Source organism: Zalophus californianus, chromosome 13 (assembly GCF_009762305.2).
Source record: "Zalophus californianus isolate mZalCal1 chromosome 13, mZalCal1.pri.v2, whole genome shotgun sequence".
Classification (NCBI taxonomy): domain Eukaryota; kingdom Metazoa; phylum Chordata; class Mammalia; order Carnivora; family Otariidae; genus Zalophus; species Zalophus californianus.
In genome coordinates, this window is record NC_045607.1 from 33,927,854 (window position 1) to 33,949,551 (window position 21,698).

Below are 21,698 nucleotides of genomic sequence, written 5' to 3' on the forward strand. Positions count from 1 at the left end.
AGGAATCAGAAAAGGAAGAAAACTCCACAGGGCAAGTGAGAGTTAAGGGGTGAGCAGGAAAAGCCATCCATACAGCTGGGTCAGCAAGTCCCTCCCTCCATCCCATGCCTTCACTTGGCCACACATCCAACTCCAGCAATCAGGAACCCCTGGAGGTTCCTGTGTGGGTCCCCTGCCAGGGCTGGGCCAGGGATAGGATGCACAGAGCCTGACGGCTGGCAGGGGCCACATGCATAAATAACTGACTACATGCTACCATGTCTTTCAAACACCCACTCCCCACTAACCGCAGATGTGCATCAGGACATTCATCACAGCGCTACTTGTACTAACAAAAGGACTCAAAACAACTGGCTAAATGATTGCAGTTTTTGTGCAATTAAACGCTGTGCAAAGTTTAAAAGTCTGAGGCCAATCCAAAATAGATCGCCAGATCTCATCACAACCAAAGTCACTTTTGACTGAGAAATAAACCATGGCTTCAGTAGCATTCAGGGGAGAAAAACAATGCTCCATTGTTTGTACAAGCCCGATTTCAGAAATGATAAGAGGTAGGGAAACTATGGAAAATACCATAGATGGGAAAAACAAGGGTCGAGTAATGTGCAGGGCACACTACCGTGTGTGTGTGTGTGTGTGTGTGTGTGTGTGTGTTTAAAGAGAGGAGCTATACAATCATACGTGCTTTAATGGACATACAAAATTTCTGCAAAGACACAAGACTGATAATGAGCGGCCTCTTGAGGCTGGGTTGGGACACTGGGTCACAGGGTGGAAGGGAAACTCTTTTCATCATTACATCCATTTGTAACCTCTGAAATTTTAAACCACATATTCTCTTTTTAAAATAAAACTTTGAAAACTACTAAACGCAAAATAAAATTACAAAGCGCATCCCTCTGGGAGGATCAAGGCACATAATATTTGGAGCTAGCCTTGGATCTGAAGACCGTACAGCCCTCACGGCGCTACCACAGCGACCTTGGGCAAGTTCCCGCCCCGAGTGGGTCTGTTTCCCCAAGAGCCCACTGGGTCTAGGAGAGCAGGTCTCGGGACATCCCTCCAGCTCGGAACCGGGGCGGCCGTGAGCCCACCCCGCCGCGCGGGTCCCGGACCCCGGCAGCCGGCTGCGGCGCCCCGCGGCGGAGGCTGGGCCAATCAGCGGCCGCGAGGCGGGCGGGGTGGGGTGGCGGCGCGGCGCGCGCGAAGCACAGCGCGAAGCAGAGGCGCCACTGCCGTCCCGAAGCAGACCATGCCACGCTCACCCTCGCTCTGCCCGCTGCTGCTGCTCCTGCTGCTGCCGCCGCTGACTCCAGGCCTCGGGCTCCGCGCCACCGGCGGCCGGCACCCCGAGTGCGGTCCGTGCCGGCCCGAGCGCTGTCCGGCGCCCTCGCGCTGCCCTGCGCCCGGGATCGCAGCGCGCGACGAGTGCGGCTGCTGCGTGCGCTGCCTGGGCGCCGAGGGCGCGAGCTGCGGGGGGCGGGCGGGCGCGCGCTGCGGCCCCGGCCTGGTGTGCGCCAGCCGCGCCGCGGGGGTAGCGCCCGAGGGCACCGGGCTCTGTGTGTGCGCGCAGCGCGGCGCCGTCTGCGGCTCAGACGGCCGCTCCTACCCCAGCATCTGCGCGCTGCGCCTGCGCGCCCGGCACGCGCCCCGCCCGCACCCCGGCCACCTGCACAAGGCGCGCGATGGCCCCTGCGAATTTGGTGAGTCCGGCTTCTGCCCCGCGGTGCTGGGGCAGGAGGAGAAAGAGGGACCCCAGCCCTCTGGAATGTGGGGCAGAGGATCCCTGCATGCACCGTGATCCACAGCCTCAGTTTTCCCTTCAGAAGCAGTTTTTCTTACCTGGCCAGGTACTCAAGGAGACTGGGACAGGAATCCATATCCTTCACCCTTCCTTACCAAGCTCGTGGAGATACAAGCCCTTGAGCTGGTCAGTGTTTTGGTGAGCCTACTGTCTCTTTTGGTACTTAACTACCAAAAGGCCTTAAGTTACGTGCAGGCCTGCCATGTAGGCCTCTACCAGACTGGGAGCTGGGGGGGGGGAGGGGGTTGTCCTACTGAGTTTAAGTCCCCTGGGACCAGCAGCGGGCCAGGCCAGGTGGGGTTTTTGAATGGAGAGGGAGGGAAGGTGAAGATGCTGGAGGAGGAGGAGCTCCAGACAGGGACTCAGGAATCACTGGGCGAGAACCCCAGGGTTGGGAACCTGCTGGGATTCCCACCCAGGAGAGGGATCTCCCACCCAGGACAGGTTAAGACATTTGAGGACCTAAGTTCTGAAAAGATGATGGTACCATCAGGGCCAGACCTGGGTTTTGCGGGTCTAAGGCTCATATGATTCCACGGGTAAAGGAATGGAAATGTATTGATTGCTGGGTACATAGAAACTTAAGGTTCATTAACATCCCAGGAAGGTCATGTTTGGATGCCTTGTTTGCCCACCTCTATGTGTAATTTTTTAAACTCAAACAAAAACAGACCAAAAACATTGGTAAGGGATGCCCAGCGGAGCACCCTGATGGCCCATTAGGTTTTGGAGAGCTGCCCCCATCCACACTGCCTGGAGGGAGCAGTGGAGAGTTGAGGGTGAGTGAACTTATGGCCGGCAAGTTCCAAGGAGCCTGGCTTGGGGTTCTGGCCTAGGCCTGGAGACCCAAGTCTAGACCTAAATGCCCACATCGGTGTAATGAATTTAGCTCCAACAGGGAAGCCTTGGGGTGGGGGACAACCTTTTCCAGGCCTTGGGTAATTTCTCATATTATTTCCCCCCAAGCATTCCACGTATGTGCAGCAGACCCAGCGGGTTGTTGGGGATGGGGCAGGAAGTCTCCTGTCCCGGGCAACACAAAACCAATATGCTGCCCATTGAGGGGGCTGAAGCAGTTCCATTGCACGGGAAGGTCACCATTGGCTATTCCTGGCTGGGGCTTCCAATGGAAGAAAGAGCTGGTGGGTGCTTCTTAAGCTGCTACTGGTCCCCTGAGTGACCTTGGGCAGGTCCCTGCCCTTCTCTGGGCCCCGTCAGCCCTGTGGAGCCACAGTTGAGGTCCCTTCCATTTTGAACCTTTGTTTCTGCCCTGTGGCATTTCAACAGTCCTGCCTCCTTCCTTCTAGTTCCTATCACTCCTTTTTACAATCTGCTTTCTTTAGCCGTTAATTCACAGGCAGTTCTCTTTGTCTCCAGACAAGTCACACTTTCACTCCACACGGTGGAGATGCCAAGAAATGCTGACCAAGTCCCCAGAATCTAACCGATGCGGATAGTCTCAGACGATTTTTCCCTGGAGTGATATTCTGTTCCTAAGACTGAGCCACCTTGAAGACACATGGAGCAAATCTGCCATTGTGCAGAGGAGACTGAGACCCAGGGGGGCAGGAGACACAGGCAGGGTGATCAGTAAAGCCTGACCAGCACCCAGGACCCCGACGCCTTCGGTAGTGCTCTTTCAGAATAGGACTTGAGAGTGTTAAGTCAGGCAGGTGGTGGTTGCCATGGTTACCAGAGTGCGGCCAGATGGCAGACGGCAACCCCATATCCCTAATTCACTGAAAATTACCAAATGACAAGTAAACGTGACAGCTCCTCCACTCTGATCTATGGGCTCTGAGGCCCACTCCAGGCACAGGCCCCTTGAGTAAAGATGTTCAAGGGGCCAAAAGGAAGGAAAGTCAGAAACTGCTTTTAATGATCCCGTTAGTGACAGGCAGCAGGCCTCCCTACGATTTAGCTCTCCTTCCCCACCCACAATTGTGTCATCTGCAGTAGCCCGGGGCACTGTGGTCCCCTGTCTTTGTGTCCTGAAATGTTTGGGTGGCCCCTGCGCTGGTGTCCTGGTGAAGCACAGAGGTGTGGACAGGGGCATCTTTCCTAGCCCAGGTGGCACCTCATTCTGTGCTGCCCCAAAGCCATCCTTTATTCAGAGGACGAAGCAGGGGTACTTTTTAACAATGCCCCCAGGGACCCTGGTGGGAAGGAAACGGCTGAGTCCTAGCAGCAGCTGTTCTGTTTCAATATTGTTAATAAAATCACCCCTCGCCGGCTCTCACCTACCCTTCAGTAAGCAAGCACCTGACTTAGACTGAATGAGACCTCAGTAACTATTTATCAGCTTCCACACAGGGTGCGAAGTGTTCTCTGAAACCATTTTCAGGCTTAAATTCTGGCCTTTTCCTATGCTCTGAAATTCCCCCCAAATGCCTAATAATGAGTGCAATCCTTTGATTAACACATTGAATGAAGACTCGACCTGTTTCCACGTATGAATCATTTTTATACTGTTGGAAATAGCCCTTGCATCCCATCTTCTTACTCAATTTTCACAACTACCCCGGCCAGATCTCACTCCGATTTAACAGAAGGGAAAACTGAGGCATACAGAAGGGAACTCCCTGGAGCTGCGTGCCTAGCTCCTAGCTGAGATGGGGCCCCAGCCTGGGTTTGCCTGGCCCTTTTTAGATGGAGCCATGCACCTCTAGCCCGATGGCCACCTGATTAGGAATAGGCTGCAAATTAGCCACCCTTGAATCTTGAGGGGTTTCTCCGTCCGGATTCACCTTCCTGATTTCCCCCCAAGGCTTGTTGCTGGCCCTCCTGCTTGGCACTGGGGGACGGCTCCTGAGAGGAACGGGGATGGCTTCATAGAAGGGAAAATATCTGAGCGGAACCTTGAAGGACTTGTAGAAAATTCTTGGGGAGAAAGGGGGAGGGGGAGGTAAGAGCAGGTAGGGGAGACCCTGTGGTGGGTGTGACCCTGGGCTGCTGGGCAGCTCCACAGGCGGATGGTTGGGGAAAGGGGCGAGGCCCAGAGCGGCTTGGGGCAGGGCCAGGGCCAGCCGCCAGCGCCAGGCTGAGGGATGCAGCTTCGTTCCGTACTAAGTTATTGGTTTCCTTTCTTTGCTATAAGGTGGCATGGCGTTCTTGTTGCTGCTGTCATTATTTTAAAAGGCTGTGTTGTTCTGTGCGTGCCCCCTGACCGATGGCTGACATGGGGAGGGGGCTGGGATCCTGCAGGCAGCAGGTTGAGAGCATGTTTTGAATGCTAGATTAGGTAGGAACAGGGTCCCGGGCCAATACCCACCAGGACCCCGGCCCCCCCCAAAGCTTCAGTGAGCTCTTGAGATCCTGAATCTTAGAAAATTCACCTCCCTCCGTTGACATCCCAGCTCCACCGCAGTCTGTGCGAGGCGTGTGTTACCAGGTAACCAGGAGAGGCTGCGAGTGCCACTTTGTGAGAGGGACAAAGAAGGGGGGGGCCTCTGCTCAAAAGCCTTTCATGCCGAGGGAGGGGCTGTGAGGCACAGGCTGCAGGGAGCCGTATTAAGCTGTTTCTCCTTCCACATCGGAACATGACTATTAGCATAAATTATCAGGGCTGCTCAATGCGTTGGTGATTAAACTCTTTGGTTGTGCACTTCTTTGTACAAGCAGATGGGATCCTGGGGGATGACTTTTGATATTCTTTCTTTCCTGGGCACCATTAACTTGAAAGAAACCTCAGAGGCATTTGGGAAGATCTTTCATTCTGGGCGTCAAGGACATATCTAGTTGACAGTGGGGGGGGCGGGGAACAGGTCAGCACACACTATAATAATGCTGTCGGCCCCTCTCACTCGTACAGACCCGCACGGTCAGTAATTCAGTCACATTCATCCTCTCCCTTCACCCCAGAGGATGTGGGGGCGGGGGGGCGCAGAGACCCGGAGGAAATGGTTAATGGCTTGCCCAAGCTCCCGTGGTTGGCACCGGGACCCCAGCGCTACCTCCGTGGGTGCACATGTGGGTGACTGTTCTGTTACCTGCTGGGTGGATCGGTGCCCTCCCAGCTTTTCTAGAGCTGTTGCTGGCATGGACAGAAGGAAACAAAGTATTTAGCAAGGAAGAGCTAGAGAGACCACAGACTGGGCCCACCAGGCACCATCCTCCCTCTTGAGATCCACGTTGCTCATGTCACACGTAGGTAGAAAAGAAAGTGTGGCAGTTCTGGCACTAGGGAGGCAACAGGCTGTGCCCCGGGCTCACCAGAATGAGGGCTGCAGGTGTCGCCTTTGGAGCCTCCGGGCAGGGCCCACCCAGAGGCCGGCTCCCCGGAGGCCAGTAGGGGCTCTGGAGCAGGCCCAGCACTTCGAGGAGATTCCCCATGGGGTAGCACAGCCTGCCAGGTCCTCGGGTCTCTGCGGAAGCCTCTTTCAGTTTGCAAGGGGTCTTGTAGCTCTTCCTCCCAATAGCCTATGGAGAGGGGAGGAGAGAGGAGGGGCCAGGAAAGAGAACTGATGCCCGTGCCCATTTTAAAGAAGAAGAAACTAAGACCGCGTCACAGCATTGGTGTGGCAGAGACAGGATTTGAACCTGGATCCCGTCCTGCCTGTGGCAGTCATGACGTTGAGTACCCCAGCACCACATTCAAATGAGCCCTTGGGGACAGTAGGGTTGGGAATGTCCTGTGAGTATAAACAATGTATCACCCATTTAATAGTGTCTTCAGGAGAACCGCTCCTTGGGGGGTGATGTCTGGAGGGTTTTTTCCTGTGTAGACGAGTAAACAGAGCAGGCCTGAGACTGTCCTTAGAAGGGCCTGCTGGCCAGATTGACCCTTGGCTGGCATCTGGGAACTTGGATTTGGGGACAGTTCCCGCCGTCCCCTCAATGATAAGAGTGACTCTTGGCCTGAGCCGTTTGGGCCAACACCACGGTTTATGCTGCACGCCTGCTTTCCTTCCGGGACCCTGGAATTTTGGTACGTGCTGAGCAGAGGGGGCCCAGGTGACCTGGCCCCAACAAAAATCCCGGGCTCGAAGTCTCCAGTGAGCCTCCCTCAGATGGCGTCTCACATGTGTTGTCACCAGGCACTGCTGGGACATTCAGGGTGTCCCGTGTGATCGCTGGGAGAGGCACGTGGAAGCCCCCGCCTGGTTTTCCCTGTCTTTACCCCATGAGCCACTTTTCCCTTTGCTGTTTGCTTTGTCTCCTGTCACTGTAATAAATCACAGCTGTGAGTCAGACTGCTGAGGCCTGTGAGTCCTCCTAGCAAATCACTGAACCTGGGGATTGTCTTGGGGCTCCCCAACACAGTCCCTAAAGAACTCTTTCTTGTTCTGGAATGGAGTCCATACAGATAACAAATATTTCACTTTAAAACTCAGTGAAGTGTTGATGGAATCAGGGTCCCTGGGTTTGAGTCCCTGCTCCTCCACGCACTTCACCTTTCCGAGTCTTGGTTTTCTCGTCTGTAAAATGGGGATAAAAGCACCTGCTCAGCAGGGTAGGTATAGGGACGAAAGGAGCAGTGTACATGGAAGTGTCATCTAAGTAAAAGACAAGACTCTTTGGGACAAACAAAGCTCAGAGCCAGAGCTTGGGCTCAAAGCCTTGCCCAACCATCTAAACCCGAGTAACCCTACCTAGCTGCACCGCTGGTGAAATTGCTGGAAAGATGGAATGGGTTGATCCCTGTGAGCAGACTAGAGCGCCTAGCACACAGCGAGCTCTCAGAATCAGGTGGTGGCATTTATTACCATTATTACCGTGATGATGATGATGGCTGATTATGAAGAGCTATTATGGATAAAAATATTTTAAATTTAAAAGCAGATATGTTAACATTAAAACCAGATTACTATGACAAAGAGAAGCATGAAGAAATTTTTTGAGTTGAACTGGACTCTTCTAGGTGGCTACATGACTGTAGGCATTTGTCAAAACTCAAGAGCTGCACTCCACAAGGAGTAAATGTGCTGTATGTCAATTTTAAAATAAATAAAAATTTGAATGTTACTTTATCATCGAAAGCTGGGGGCTCTTTTGTCAAAGAAAGTAATATTTTCTGCCACAAGATCAGTAGCAAAGACAGCATTTCCAAGACAATCTTTAAAAGAGGGAGAGGGAAATTCTAGGAGAGAGAATGTTGAAATGTGATTTACTGGTTTATTCATTTAGGCCTGAAAGGGATTGATGAAATCTCATTTAAAATTTATGACTTTACATGAATGAAAGTAAAACATGTTGATTGAGTGTTCCTCTGGAATCCATTGAGGGCTTTGGAATAAGATACGGTTCTGATTGTTCCCCCAGCGAGCCATTTGAGGACTGTTGGGCTCCGGGGGAGGGGGTGTTGGCAGGAGGGTGTGGATAAATTAGACTTTTTGTCATGTTGCAGATGGGGCCCCTGCTGGAGAGCAGGGGTGTTGTGGTTCTTTGTGGCAGTTTGCAGGTGTCTGGGATGCTTTGGGCAATGTTAGGAGCCTTAGGACTTTGGTTCAATAGAGGACTTTGGCTACACTCAGTGTTGTGGGTAGAGCCATGTGCTTGGGGGGCAATCAAATGGGCACAACTGAAGGAGTGGGCTGATCAGGCTAAGGGCGAAGAGAGCAGCCTGGGGGTAGGGAGCATAGTGTCTGTATTCAGTGGAGGCCAATGGGGCACCCAGGGAGCTGTAGGGTTCCAGTGGCGTAGCCCTGGGATCAACATGTGGGGGTTACAGGGAGGTAAGTTTTAGCTCCAGATGAAGGAAGACAAGCTTCCTTACCAGCAGAGCTCTCCTAGGATGGAAAGGCCTGGCTCTGTAGGTAATGAGCTCTCTGTCGGTGGAGGCATGCAAGTGGATGCTAGCTGAACACATCAGATGATCAGGCACAGGATCTTGGGGAGTAGGGCCCCTCCGGTTTGAGACTCTGTGGTTCTAAGACAATTTTCCAGAGATCTTTTTTGGCACCAGCTTGACAAGTTCTGTCTGGAGGGGCCAGACCAGTCTTATTTCTGTGCCCTTTCACTCCTGTCTCTATCCCTCCTCCTGCAGCCTTCTCCCTCCCTCCCTTTGCTCTCTTTTTTTATGGCAGCTGGACCCGGGCAGGCAAAGGCCCCTTCCCTCTCCAGGACCATCCATGAGTCACCCAGCAAAGTCCCAAGAGCGTAGACCCTGCAGTTTGATGGCTGGAGAAGGAATGTGTTTGCTCTTTATTTGCCATGTGTTTCTTCATCTAGTCATCTGTTTAGCAGACGTGCTTCTGGGGCCCACTTACATGTCCTGTTAACTTAAACCATTGCACTCACACTCATCACATGGTAAGATCAGCTCAACAGCCCAGGGAGCAGGGGGTATTATCCCCCTCTTACAGATGAGCAAACCCAAGCAGGGAGGACCCCCCCCCCGCCGAGGCCTCCCCACTGCATCTTGTCCAAGACACTGCTGGACTAGATGCAGGGACAGGCCCTGCTGCTGTCTGGTCCAGCAGAGGCCGGCGGGCACACCTGGACTGCCAGCAAGCTGTCCTCCAGCAGCTCACACAGGCGCAGAGGCCCTGGTCCTGGACTAGGACACATACCCTAACCCTCTAGGGCCTGCAGGAGGGGGAGCATCCCCTGTGGGGTTGGGGTGTGCCTTCCATGTTGGTGCAGGCAGGTCCACTGAGGGACCGGGTGCAGGGCCTGAACGCTGAGGTGGCCTGACTTGATTCTTGGAGCGCCAGCTTGAGCAGAGCAAGTGGGGGGCACCGGCAGGAGGGCGGTGTGGGGTGTCAGCTAAGCACTTCTCAGATGCCTGCAAGGCCGCCGTCCCAGCCAGCCCACACCCTCCCTCGCCTTTCTGTAATGTGCTGGCAGCCTAGAGCCGCCCTGCCTGGGGACGGCCATCCAGGGAGCGACCCCTCTCTCCTGTGTCCCCAGACCTAGTGCTGGCTTGGGGGGGGTGGCGGGGAGGCCGCGCAGAGCCTGCGGGTCTGCGATATGCAAACGAGCGTCTGGCCCGGCCCACGGCGGGGGGGGGAGGGAGGGTCTGGGCGGTGCACTGGCAGCTGTTCTGCGGGGCCTGTTCTTTGAACTGCGCCGTGTGCAAGGAGGAAAGCCCATCTGTTCGAAGACTTGGCGTTGGTGAGGTGACACCAGCCCCTCCTGAGCCACTCCGTGTCTCAAGGAGCTGAGCTGCAAGCAGATGGCCCCGGGGTCCTGGGCGGGAGTGTGACGAGACCCAGGCTCTGCCACAGACGTGGCGGGCGGTTTGGGAAGCCGCCTTGCCCCTCCAGATCCCAGCTTTCCTGTTGGTAGAACAAAGGCGATGGATGAGGAAGCATGGAGGCATCCCCCCAGGTCTGAGGGAAACATGATTCTCGGCCTCCGAGTGTGCTCTTTGTGCGTGGAGAGCTTTCCTCTGCTGCGGCCCCCCTCACGGGGGACCGTCCCCGCGGGCTCTCTGCAGGCCGGGGATTTTAGGCTTGGGACCTGGCAGGGTAAAGGTTGTGATCCCTTGTCTTCTTCCTCCAGCTCCTCTGGTCGTCACGCCACCCCGGAGTGTTCACAACGTCCCCGGGGCCCAGGTGAACCTGTCCTGTGAGGTGAGGGCTGTGCCCACCCCTGTCATCACGTGGAGGAAGGTATTTACGTCCAAGAATTCCGTGTGCGTGCGTGCGTGAGTGTGTGAGAGGTGTTTCTTGTGTGTTTATGTGTATGTTATTCTATGTGGAGCAGAGGGTTTTAAAAAGAGATCTTACAAGTCACTCTTCTGCCTTCAGGTTTATGCCTCAAAACTTTTACCCCAAAGCTCTGCCCAGAGCAGGGGAGTCGCCATCCTTCCTTGTGCCATTTGCTCCCTCAGCCACTTAGCTGTCCAGAAAGTTCATCTATTTATCTAGCCTGGATCCACTGGAACGAAGTTAGAGCCTACTTCACAGGATCTGGGTTTTAGAAAGACTATCCAAATCCCATTCCAAAACTAGATCTTCCCGCAGATCAATTTTTGAAAGACTGGCGTGGATCACAGCATATCTTGTCCACCTATGTCCACAGCCCCCAGAAGGGCGGGGAAGCTCTGACCCTCCTCTGAGATGGTGGTGGTGTCTGCATCGTTACTGTCCAGCAGGGGGTGCTGTCTGCACAGACATTGAGGTTTATGAAGCCACTGACGTTTTAATAGGAATAAGAGGTGCCAGGGTTTGGCCTTTGAGTCAGTAGGAAGATGAAGACAGCAAGGATGTGTGTGGTGTGGTTCTTACCCAGAGATGCTTTTTCTAAACCACTCCTGGTTGTTCTGTCCTCTGTAGGTCACACAGTCTCCTGAGGGTACCCAGGTGCTGGAGGACCTGCCTGGTGACCACGTCAATATCGCTGTCCAGGTGCGAGGGGGCCCTTCTGACCACGAGGCCGCAGCCTGGATTTTGGTGGGTATCTCACTTGTTTAGGATTAGTGGCTGTTATTGACTGGCCGTTACAAAGCACCCTTTATATTTCTATAGCACGTTACACATTTCAAAGCTGTTCTTACCCCTTTTTGGTTGGACCCTACACTAACTGTGAGGGAAGTTTAACCCCCGAGAGTATAACTGATCTTCAGTGGTGGTCAGAATTATGGCCCCAGAAAGATGTCCGTGCCCTAATCCCTGGAGTCTTTGGATCTGTTATATGCAAGAGGGGATTAAGGTTGCAGATGGAGCTAAGGGTGCTCATCAGCTGACTTCAATAAGGAAGTTATCTTGGATTACCTGGGTGGGCCCAGTAGAATCACAAGAGCCCTTTAAATGCTGAAGCGGGAGGCAGGAGGGAAGGAGCCAGAGAGATGGCAGCATGGGAAGGACACGAGCCACCATCTCCGGCTTTGAAGATGAAAGAAGAGGACCGCAAGCCCAAGAATGCCGGCAGCCTCTAGAATGGGAAAGGCAAGAAATGGATTTTCCCCTGGGGCCCCTAGGAAGAAGGCAGCTCTGCCGATAGCTTCATTTGAGCCCCCTGTTTCCCACTGGGACTTCTGACCTCGAGAACTAAATATAGGGGCGCCTGGCTGGCTCAGTCGGTAGAGCGTGTGACTCCTGATCTCGGGGTTGTGAGTTCGAGCCTCACGTTGGGCATAGAGATTGCTTAAAAATAAAATATTTAATAATTTTTTTAAAAAAGCCACCAAATGTAATAAATGTGTGTTGTTTTTAAGCCATGAAGTGTGTGGTAATTAGTTATAGCAGCCATAGGAGACTACTACACTCGGCCCAAGAACACGGGGCTGAGAAAGAGGGAAGACGGCCGGCACATTGGTGTCCCCACTCGGGGTTCTGCTGCACCATTTGCTTCAGCTTAACTAAGTCATGGGAATGCCATGTGTTTGAAAGAGTGAGGGAGGGACAGGGATCCACGTTGGGCTAGTCACTCTGCCCCTTGAGCTTCAGTGTCCACAGTCGGAGGAGGAGGGCCTTGGGCTGCACATGGTCCGAGGGCCCTGTGACCCAACAGTCTGTGACTCACTGCCAGTCTCCTGTAATATCAGGGTAACAGCGCTCCCCTGTGCCCCGCAATCGGCGTGAGTTCAACACGAGATCGTGTGCATACCCCCTGCCCAGGCCGCACGGTGGACAGGGGTTGTTGTGCCGAGAGAGGAGGGAGCTGGTGTGGGTGTGCTCTGCGGGGGCATGAGAACAGGCTGCTTGAGGAGGGCCGGTGGGTGTCCGCCTCGCTTCACTGCCGTCTGTGCCAGGGTTGGTGACTTCTCTGCCCAGCTCAGAGACTCGGAATGCAGCCGGGTCCGTGTGGCTTTTTGAAATCAAGCACCTTCCCCTCTTGATTACAAGAAGGCGTAGGGGGAAATGTTCTCTCTGGTGTTGTTTCGTAAGGCTGTCTCCATTGGGAGCACTTGTGGGCCATTCCTTGGTCAGTCGATTTTTGTTTAACTTGCAGTATTTTCCTTGTGAGGTATACCTGTCACCTTCAATAAAAGGACCAGGTAGCTCACAGTAAAAGGTAGGAATGCAAAGGAAACATTGAAATGAGAGCCGCCATAGAGAGGGTACAGAGAAGAAAATTTAACTCTTTCTTGGCAACCAAGGCAAGAAGAGGAATAGTGAGCCCTATCTTATTTTGAAAAATAAGTGTTCAGACATATCTTAGGAACTAAATAAGGAAGTGATTTTGCTGTGCCATAAACTTGCCTGTTTTATTTCTAGATCAACCCTCTGAGAAAGGAAGATGAGGGAGTGTACCTGTGCCATTCCGCCAACGCGGTTGGGGAGGCCCAGTCCCACGGCACCGTGACAGTTCTAGATCTGAGTAAATACACAGCCCCCCACCTCCCAGCTCCAGATGACCACATGTGATGGAGTCAGGTACATATCATATATTTATACACCTGTGTCACAAGAGATTGAGATGGCTTATAAGATGTATAGTAACAAAGAAAAAAAATACATAAATCGAAACCAGAGGAATACCAAACAGGAGTTAGGAACATACTACAGTTAGCAGGTAGAATCTCTAGTATGTTCAACACTCGTACCACTCTGGGCCTCCCACCTGGCGTGCAAACACAGGAGCTGTGAACGTTGCGGGTGTCCATAGGTGGTAAAGACCAGTTGTCTCTTTCTGTTTCTGAAGCTGAACAGAATGTTTCCTTCAAGTCCTAGAGGGGGCAGAGAGAGAGCAGATGTCACGGTGACAGCACCCGTGTGCAAAGGAGACAGTCTGAGCTCCATTTGCTGTCCGCAGGTTTGTCCTCGTTGGCAGCTCTGCTGTGTCCAGGCCTCACCTCCCTGTCCTCAGCACCGCACGTGCTGAGCAGCGTGTCCGGAAGAATCTGCATCTCCCCGGGCCCCTCGGCTCCTCGTCCTTATAGCCGCCCCCCGGGTGAGAGCTGGGATTGCATCTGTCCCCTGCCGACAGGTTGGCCATGAACCTAGGAAATGAGCCCCTTAATTAGCCAGCTTGGGCTGCGTGACAACCCCTGGAGCTGGCTGATGCACAGCCACCAGCATTTCTGTCTTGCTCACATTCCTTGTCATTTGGCCGGTCGGCTGGCTGTGGCTCTGCTCCATGTGTCTTGTCACACTGGGACCCAGCCAGAGGAGCAATCCCAGTGTGCAGAAGGTCCATTCTCATGGCCGAGGGGATGAGCGAGCCACTGAGCCAGGCACACAATCGCATTTAAAGATTCTGCTCCAGGGGCACCTGGGTGGCTCGGTTAGGTGGCCAACTCTTGATTTCGGCTCAGGTCATGATCCCAAGGTCGTGGGATCAAGTCATGTGACATATCGGGCTTCCTGCTCAGCGGGAAGTCTGCTTCTCCCTCTGCCCCCTACCCCCGCTCGTGCTCACATGCACTCGCTCTCGCAAAAATAAATAAATCTTAAAAAAAAAATACAAGAAGTACAGTGTTAAGGAAGCGAGGGGAGTGTGCGAGTTTGAGGCGAGAGAAGTGGCTTAGAACTGGGGAAAGCAAGGGAGATGTCGCTGAGGAAGTGGCATGGTGGATGAAGGAGTTAGAGCTCCTGGAGACAGGCACGGAAATAGAAGGTGGGAAATCCTCAAGTAGGAGTGCAGGTAGGAGACGGTTCTTTAAGTTGCCTTCCTGATACTCTTTGCTTTTTATAGTTGTTATATCATGTATCAGGACTTCTGTCTTGCACACTTGTATGCATATATATGTGTGTACCTATGTGTGTGTGTCTGTATACATATTTGTTTTAAGTATGTATATAATTTTTAAGTATACATATTTTTTAAACACACACACACACAATGATACCAGGCTATGAATGTAGTCTGTTATAGAGGAGTTTTCAAAAGAAAGCCACAAAGAACCATGGAATTTTAAGACCATTGCCACACAGGTCTTCAGTTCCCCCTACAACATGCAGTACTGGCCAGCTCTTGCTTGCTTACCTCCAGTGTTGGGGAGCTCACTACCACCAGACATCCATCTTTGGGTTTTCCAGTAGTTGAAAGTTCTTCCTTGTATTAAGCTGGATGCTGCCTCCTTGAACTGTGCACCCAGTGGTCCCACATGAACTTCGTGGACACCCCAGGGCCCCTCTGCTCCTCACCAGCACCACCCCTGGCCAGGAAGATTTAGGGTTAAGGATCATTTCCCCCACCTTCACCACATAGTTGTGGTGACAGACCAGGCTTCTTGCCTCTCATCCATTTCTCTTTCCTTCTAGGGTCTTAGAAACATTGATGACAGGATGTTGGAAGAGTCAAGTCATGCATCGTTTTCCTTGTGAAGAGTTGGAGAAACTGTGTTTGTAGATGACCGCTTTTGTATGTTTTTACAAATTAGATGCAAACTAGATTCCTATGCAGATGTAGTTTTTAGCAGGGCAAGCATTGGGAAACCAGACTGCACGTGGCTTTTTTATACTTTTGAAAGGAATTGCTCTGTGAGAATTCTTTTTTAATCTAACCTCTCCCAGGGAAGGTCACCTGGTGGTATGTTTGTAATTCTGAAGGGCTGGAACAAGAAGACCTGTGTCAGCCATGAGTCTTTACCTCATTTCTCTGTGACTGATTAGTGTGTGTTGTAGGAGGGAGTAGGGTCACGCTGTCCTCTGCCTGCTCTCTGACTTGCTGTGTGTCCCCTCTCTGGGCCTTTGTCTTCTCACCTGGGAATGTGGCGTTGGACCAGAGGTTACCCGTGTCCCGTTGAGCCCTGCCATCCTAGAGTAAGATGGCCCTGTGGGAAAAATAGGGGAGGTATAGTCTTAGCATCCCTTTTAAGTTCCCTCAAAAACAGTTGCCGTGGCTTCATGCTAGGCTGTGGAGCTGGCCATAACTCTTCCTTCCCTGCCATTTTCCCACCTTGAAGAGATGGAGTCCTTGGTTGGGTGTTTGGGGACCAAGATGTCCCCTTGTCAGCAAGCCCAGCATTCTCTAACCAGGTGGGCAGTGGACCCCTGGCTCCTGGGCATCAAACTGAGGAAAGGGGGTCAGAGGCTTCTTTCTCTGGGCTGTGGGATTAGAGTGTAGTAGAATACCTTTTACTTGGAGAGGTTCTGACCTTACCCAGGAATAAGGCTTTCTTTTCTTTTCTTTCTTTCTTTCTCTCTTTCAAGAAGAGTACTTAATATCTGGGTGAAAAAATAGATACCCTAGGGGATTCAAATTTGTTTTTAAGTCAGAATTGGGATCTCATTTGTGTCTCGTCCTTCAAGTTCATGAAGTGCTTTTCCATCTGTGGTCACTCCAACTCCAGGACGGCAGGCAGGGCGAGCATAGATGTCCCTCCCCCTTTGCAGAGGAAGAAACCAGGCGCTGAGAGGGAGGCGCCGAGAAGGACCGGAACTCAGGGCACCTGGCCCTAGTTGGCACCCTTCCCACGCTGCTGCTCAGGTAATCTCCTAGCTGCAGAAAGGAAGGTGCTGCCAGTTTCAGGGGTCCCAGGGTATCTTACCAAGGTCCTGCTCAGCTTTACAGCACACTCCCAGGCCACTCCCGCTGAGCATTACATTCTGGAGTCCTTTTTGGAATTAAATTTTCTGCCTTTGAGCCTGGCCATTACATATCTGACATAGTGGGGTAGTATCACCTTCATGTACTACATGGCAGGAGCATGGCCTGGGAATCTGGAAACATGAGGTCCATTTGGGAATTCATCCCTGGCTTGCTGCCTGACTCCAAGCAAATCCCCTTCACCTTCCAGACCACAGTTTTCCTCATCTGAATAAGAAGGGAATGAAACTAGATGGGTGGTTTGCAAACTTTAAAACATCCGGTCCCCTTTCTTTGAATAAGATCAGAGCTGAAACTGGTTAACTGGAAGCTGTGCTTGTCTGTTGGAGGTTGGGGCTGCAGGGGACCCGCTCACAACCCCCCTAACTCAGCACCACCGACGCCCTCCCCTCTCTGCCCCCTGCCCCACCACGGGGTTTCGGTATCCAAGGTCTGCAGCTAAGTCTTCTGGGGTGTGAATAGTTAGGAGAAGACTTGCTTGGTAAGGCACTTAGTGAAACCGTCAGGAGAAGCAGGGATGTAACGGCCTTAGAGAAGGTACTAGAACAATCCTGCATCTGCTGATAGGCACATTCAGTGAAAATCACTTGACCCACCTCACATGAGCCCAGTCACAGTTGGAGAGCTGGGTCTAGACGCAGAGAGCAGGGCAGATGGAGCACTTGGGTGACAGAGCTGAACATCGAAACCACAGGAGGCTGGGTTCACAGTGTAAGGATGTGCAAATCATCATCATCATTGTCATGAGCACTCTCCGAAATTTTCACCAAAACCAAAAAGGCAGAAAAACAGGATTGTTCCAACCTCATGACTTTTCAACCAGAAGAGCCCCAGACCCCTCCAGGGGCTGAGAGCACTGTGCTATGGTTCTTGCCCTTCAGAAACATGGTGCCCCCAGAGCCTGTGTTTTCTGCCCTGTTGTCATAAATGTGATGATGTCACATGACCCCTGCGCCTGAAAATAAATGTTTTGAAAGACAGTCTTCGTGGTTTCGTGGTCTCTCTGTCCTTGGAACACTGCTGTGGGTGAGAGCAAGGCCCACCAATATGTCTCCACCAGCCCTGACACATCTTGCCCTTTTCTTGCCCACCTCAGCTACTTCAGCCTGAACGCTCCTTCCCCCCTCACACCTGAGTTCTGGTCACAGCCCCACCTGGACACCTGACTCACAATTTTTAACTAGCCCTCATAGCCTCCTGCTGGCCTGATCCTTCTAACTCCCTCAGAATTTGTGTCTCCCACCGGATACACATCCCAGTATTTCATTCACTCAGAGAACTGCGCCCTGTCATTTCCCACATGCACACGGAGGCCAGAAGGGTACAGAAATCAATACGAAGGAGGGTGAGACTCAAGTGGGGAGGAGTGGGCTGGGTTGCAGTTCTGCCAGCCAGCACAAGGTGATCAGAGCAGGGGGAAATCTGAGAAGACTTCCTGGACGAGGAGGCATCTAAGCTGGGGATTGGAGTGGGTAGGGGGGATTCTGGGCTAGGGAAACAGCATGCGGAGGGAGCAGGGAAGGAGGGGTGCAGGGTAGCTTGTGAAGGGGAGTTGTGACCTGTGGTGGTTGCCAGGAGCTGTAGTGGTGGGTGGGGGAGAACGGTTTTAGGCCACACCCCTAAATGCCATCAGAGGAGGTTAGACCTGATGCTGCAGGGGGTGAGCAGCCTGAGTCTCAGTCTTCTGTTGTCAACTGAGTTATAACTGGCCTTAAAGGAGATCATTCGAAAGCCTGTGTTCAATCCTAAATGTACCCCTTTCCCAAAAGAGTCTGATTTTTAGTCAAAATGGATTTTTTTTCTTCAGATTTTATGGTAAAATTAATCCTATATCTTTAAAAAACATTGCCCTCCCCTTTCCCCCAGGGCTGGATGACACAGGAAAAATTAATAAGAATGCACAAATCAATCGAGGGTGAACTGTCCGCTCTAATGAATTTCCTCGTTCCCAGCCTTTGCCAGGGCCTCCTGAATGTTAAATCAGAGAATGATTCTTATGTGATATTTTAATTAATTAAGGGAAGCTAAAGTGGCTTGGTGTCTGCAGCTGAACAATGAATTCAGAATGTGGGAGCCCCCATCAGCCAGGGCAGAAGCGGAGAGAGAGTGGCTGCCCACACTTGGCTGGGTGGGACTGGCCTCGGTCCCCTGGAGTGTGGGGCTACCTCAGTTCAGCCACGACTGCATCAAGGGGCTGAGCGGTGTATGCAGCCAGGTGACAGGCCGTGCCCCCTTCTACTCTGCTGTCTTTCTCGTGCCTAAATCTCCCCATGATATTAGGGGCCTGGTTGGCTGTCGAGGGAAGAGGAAAAAAATCATCATTGGGGCCAGGTAGGGGGGAGCACAGAAGCTTCTTTTACCTCGGCTCATAAACCCACGCGCACACACATCTGCAGAGCACCAGCTCTGCTCCGTGCTGAGGGGCCTGTGGCTGCTCACAAACCCCACGGCCACCGGTGGCATCAAGCCAGGACCTGTCTCTGTGCTGCCAGAGGTACCGCAGTCGTCCCCGGGGCAGAATGGGCCTCAGCTTTGGAGTTGAAGACTCAGAGCCAAGGTCAAGCTGTGCCACAGTCCGGAGTCTGGGCCACTTCCTCTACTCTCAGAGCCCGCATTTCCTCATCAGCCCTGTGGTCCTGAGCCTGCCGTGAATGAGTGGACATGCACTGGCCACCCTGGAAGGGACGCTGAGGGCTGTGTGCCAGGTGGCAGGGGCACAGGACGACAGAGCAGACACGCTGGGGGTCTGTAGAAGACACAATCCAGTGGGACATAAAATCAGACCCGGGGCGCCCGAGTGGTTCAGTTGGTTAAGCGGTTAAACGTCTGCCTTCAACTCAGGTCACGATCTCAGGGTCCTGGGATCGAGCCCCAGGTCGGGCTCCCTGCTCAGTGGAGAGCCTGCTTCTCCCTCTCCTCCCCGCTCACGCTCTCTCTCGCTAACTCTGTCTCTCTCTCTGAAATAAATAAAATCTTAAAAAAAAAATCAGACCCATTTCATTATATGCTAACAAAAAAAAGCCATCACAGAACAAGACTAAATGAAGGGTGGGCATTATGAGCTCAAAGTGGCCAGAGACAGCATCCTGGAGGAGACGGACCCTCAGCGGGGCTCTGAGAAATTGGACAGAATTTGGAGGGCAAAGAAGAAAGGAGGAAGGAATAGCATGAGCAAGTTTGGAAGGTAGGGAGTAAATGGTCCATGGGAGGATTAAACTATAAAAGTATCTCTGTGAGAAGCAGCGTAATCGTTGGGCACACCGTGTCAGAGCTGGGCCAAGCTGTCCACTGACTGCTGCAGACCTCCCCACAGTACATCTCCCAGCCTCCCCTGACACCATTGGCTGGGTCAGGTCATTTTGGCCAGTGGACTTAATGGAAGCCAGAACTTTATAGAAGTAGGTGGGGGGCGCCTGGGTGGCTCGGTCGGCTAAGCGTCCAGCTCTAGATTTCGGCTAAGGTCATGGTCTCAGGGTCATGAGATCAAGCCTCATGGCAGGTTCCTCACTCAGTGGGGAGTCTGCTTGAGATTCTCTTTCTCCCTCTCCCTCTGCTCTTCACCTGGTGCTTACACACTCTCTCTCTTTTTTTTTAATTTTGAGGTTTTTCTTTTTATTTGATTTATTTATTTGAGAGAGAGAGAGAGAGAGAGCACATGAGAGGGGAGAGGGTCAGAGGGAGAAGCAGGCTCCCCGCTGAGCTGGGAGCCCGATGTGGGACTCGATCCTGGGACTCTGGGACCATGACCCAAGCCGAAGGCAGTCGCTCGACCAACTGAACCACCCAGGCACCCGACTCTCTCTTTCTAAAAAATTAAAAATTAAAAAAAAGTACGTGGGCCTATTTCACACTCTCATCCCCATCTACCAACTGACAGGGAGGTCTCTAAGGACCCACGCAGGGGTTTTCACTTGGGGCTGTGGACCCTTAGGGATTCTGTTGATAGATTCATGGGGCCTATGAGCCTCTTGAAAGTGTGCAAAATTCTGTGTGGATGGGCATGTGTGCAGTTTTTTCTAGTAGCTTTCATTAGCTTCTTAAAGGAACACAGAACAAAAATGGTTAAGAACCATTGCTGATAGTGGAGCCACAAGATGGAAGGAACCTGTGCTTCTGAATCTCCATGTGGAAGACAGGTGCCAGTTAACCAGACACCTGCATTAGATTATTACAAGAAATTAACCATTGTTATTCATTAACCATTGGTTAACCATTGGTTAATTGCTTAACCAAGATTAAGCAAGAAATCAGCAGTTATTGTGTTGACCCCCTCAACTTGGGGGTTTGTTTGTGGTGGCACTAACCTCATGCTGGGAAGCGTACTGGGCTGGGGGCCAGGAGACCTGTACTCCAGGCCACGCTCCCGCACCACAGAGCCCTGTGGCCTTGGACTGCTACTCGGTCCACCCCTCTGCTTAAGTGAGTGGGGAGACCAGAGACTCTCCGAGTTCCTCATAATGTGCCTTCTTGCTTTCCTCCCAAGGTCTTTCAACTCTAGGATCAATGTACAGACCCCTGGGACTTGGGGGGATTAAGCAGTGCTCTCAACCTACAGTGGTCTGGCTTCCGTCCCTACCCATCCGCACAAGCTGCCCTTACCAAGTTTCCTGGGACCCCTGGCTTCAGCCAGGGGACACTTCTCAGTCCTCTCACCTGACCTCTTGGAAGCACCTGACTCTGCCGATGGCTCCTTCCTTTGCAAACTTCTGCCTGCCTTGGCCTCTTGACTCCTCCCTCTCGGGTCTTTGTCCTTCTCAGCTGCTTCTCCTTAGCGTCCTTATGGAATTCTCATTCTCCACTCAGCTTTGATGTTGGCAGTATCAAGATCAAGCTCTCCTTGTTTTCCCTGCAATCTGTGGTCAACACAGCAGCTCCAGTGATCCTTTTAAAACATGTCAGATCATATCACTGCTCTGCTCAAAACCCCCCAGTGGCTTCTTCATCATTCACAGTAAAGGCCCCAATTGACCTTCAAAGCTCTATGTGCCCCTACCCCAGACCCTCTACCTCTCTACCTCCATCTCTAGCCCTTGCTCACTCTACTCCGGCTCCTTGGCCTCCTTGTGTTACCTGAACCCTCAGATGTGCTCCAGCCTCAGGGCCTTTGCACCTGCCATTTCCATACCTCTTTCAGTCCTTCGTCATCTCTTCAGTGAAACCACCTCTGAGCACCTTATTGAAAACTACAATTCCTACCCCACCACAGTTCCCGATTCTCCTTTCCAGTGGGACTTTTCTCCATAATAACCTTATCCACCTGATGGACTAAATGCTTCCCTTATTTTACTGTGGTCAGCCTCCCCCAACAGGGAGAATGTGCAGGGCTGGTGTTTGGCTCCCTGCCATGTCCCCAGCACCTGGAATAGTTCTTAGCACATGGTCAGCACTCAATATTTATTCACTGAATAAACGAATAAATAAATAACCTCTCCACCTCTTCCCCAAATCTGATCCTCCAACTGGGTTCCCTTTCAGAGCTAGCATGACTGCCACTTTGTCCCCAGCCAGGAGC

At 52.4% G+C, this 21,698-nt stretch overlaps 2 protein-coding genes and 1 non-coding gene across 3 annotated transcripts in view; 2 read left to right on the top strand and 1 right to left on the bottom strand.

Annotated features, from left to right (window-relative positions):
• LOC113934966 (stimulated by retinoic acid gene 6 protein-like) overlaps window positions 1-1,397 on the bottom strand; it is a 59,893-nt gene extending 58,496 nt beyond the window's left edge. Inside the window, exon 1 of the mRNA XM_027616628.1 lies at window positions 1,266-1,397. The gene's annotated coding sequence lies outside the window, so the exon portion shown is untranslated. The remainder of the gene's footprint in view (window positions 1-1,265) is intronic.
• Window positions 1,253-17,159, top strand: IGFBPL1 (insulin like growth factor binding protein like 1). The gene is made up of 5 exons (XM_027616629.2): window positions 1,253-1,703; window positions 10,250-10,359; window positions 11,026-11,142; window positions 12,910-13,068; window positions 14,899-17,159. Exons 1-4 carry the CDS (start codon window positions 1,253-1,255, stop codon window positions 13,057-13,059), a joined length of 828 nt encoding a protein of 275 aa, XP_027472430.2. The 3' UTR covers window positions 13,060-13,068; window positions 14,899-17,159.
• On the top strand, window positions 11,754-11,826 carry TRNAR-CCU. The gene has a single exon. It is a non-coding gene; the product is annotated as a tRNA-Arg (tRNA).
• Window positions 17,160-21,698: the final 4,539 nt, after the last annotated feature.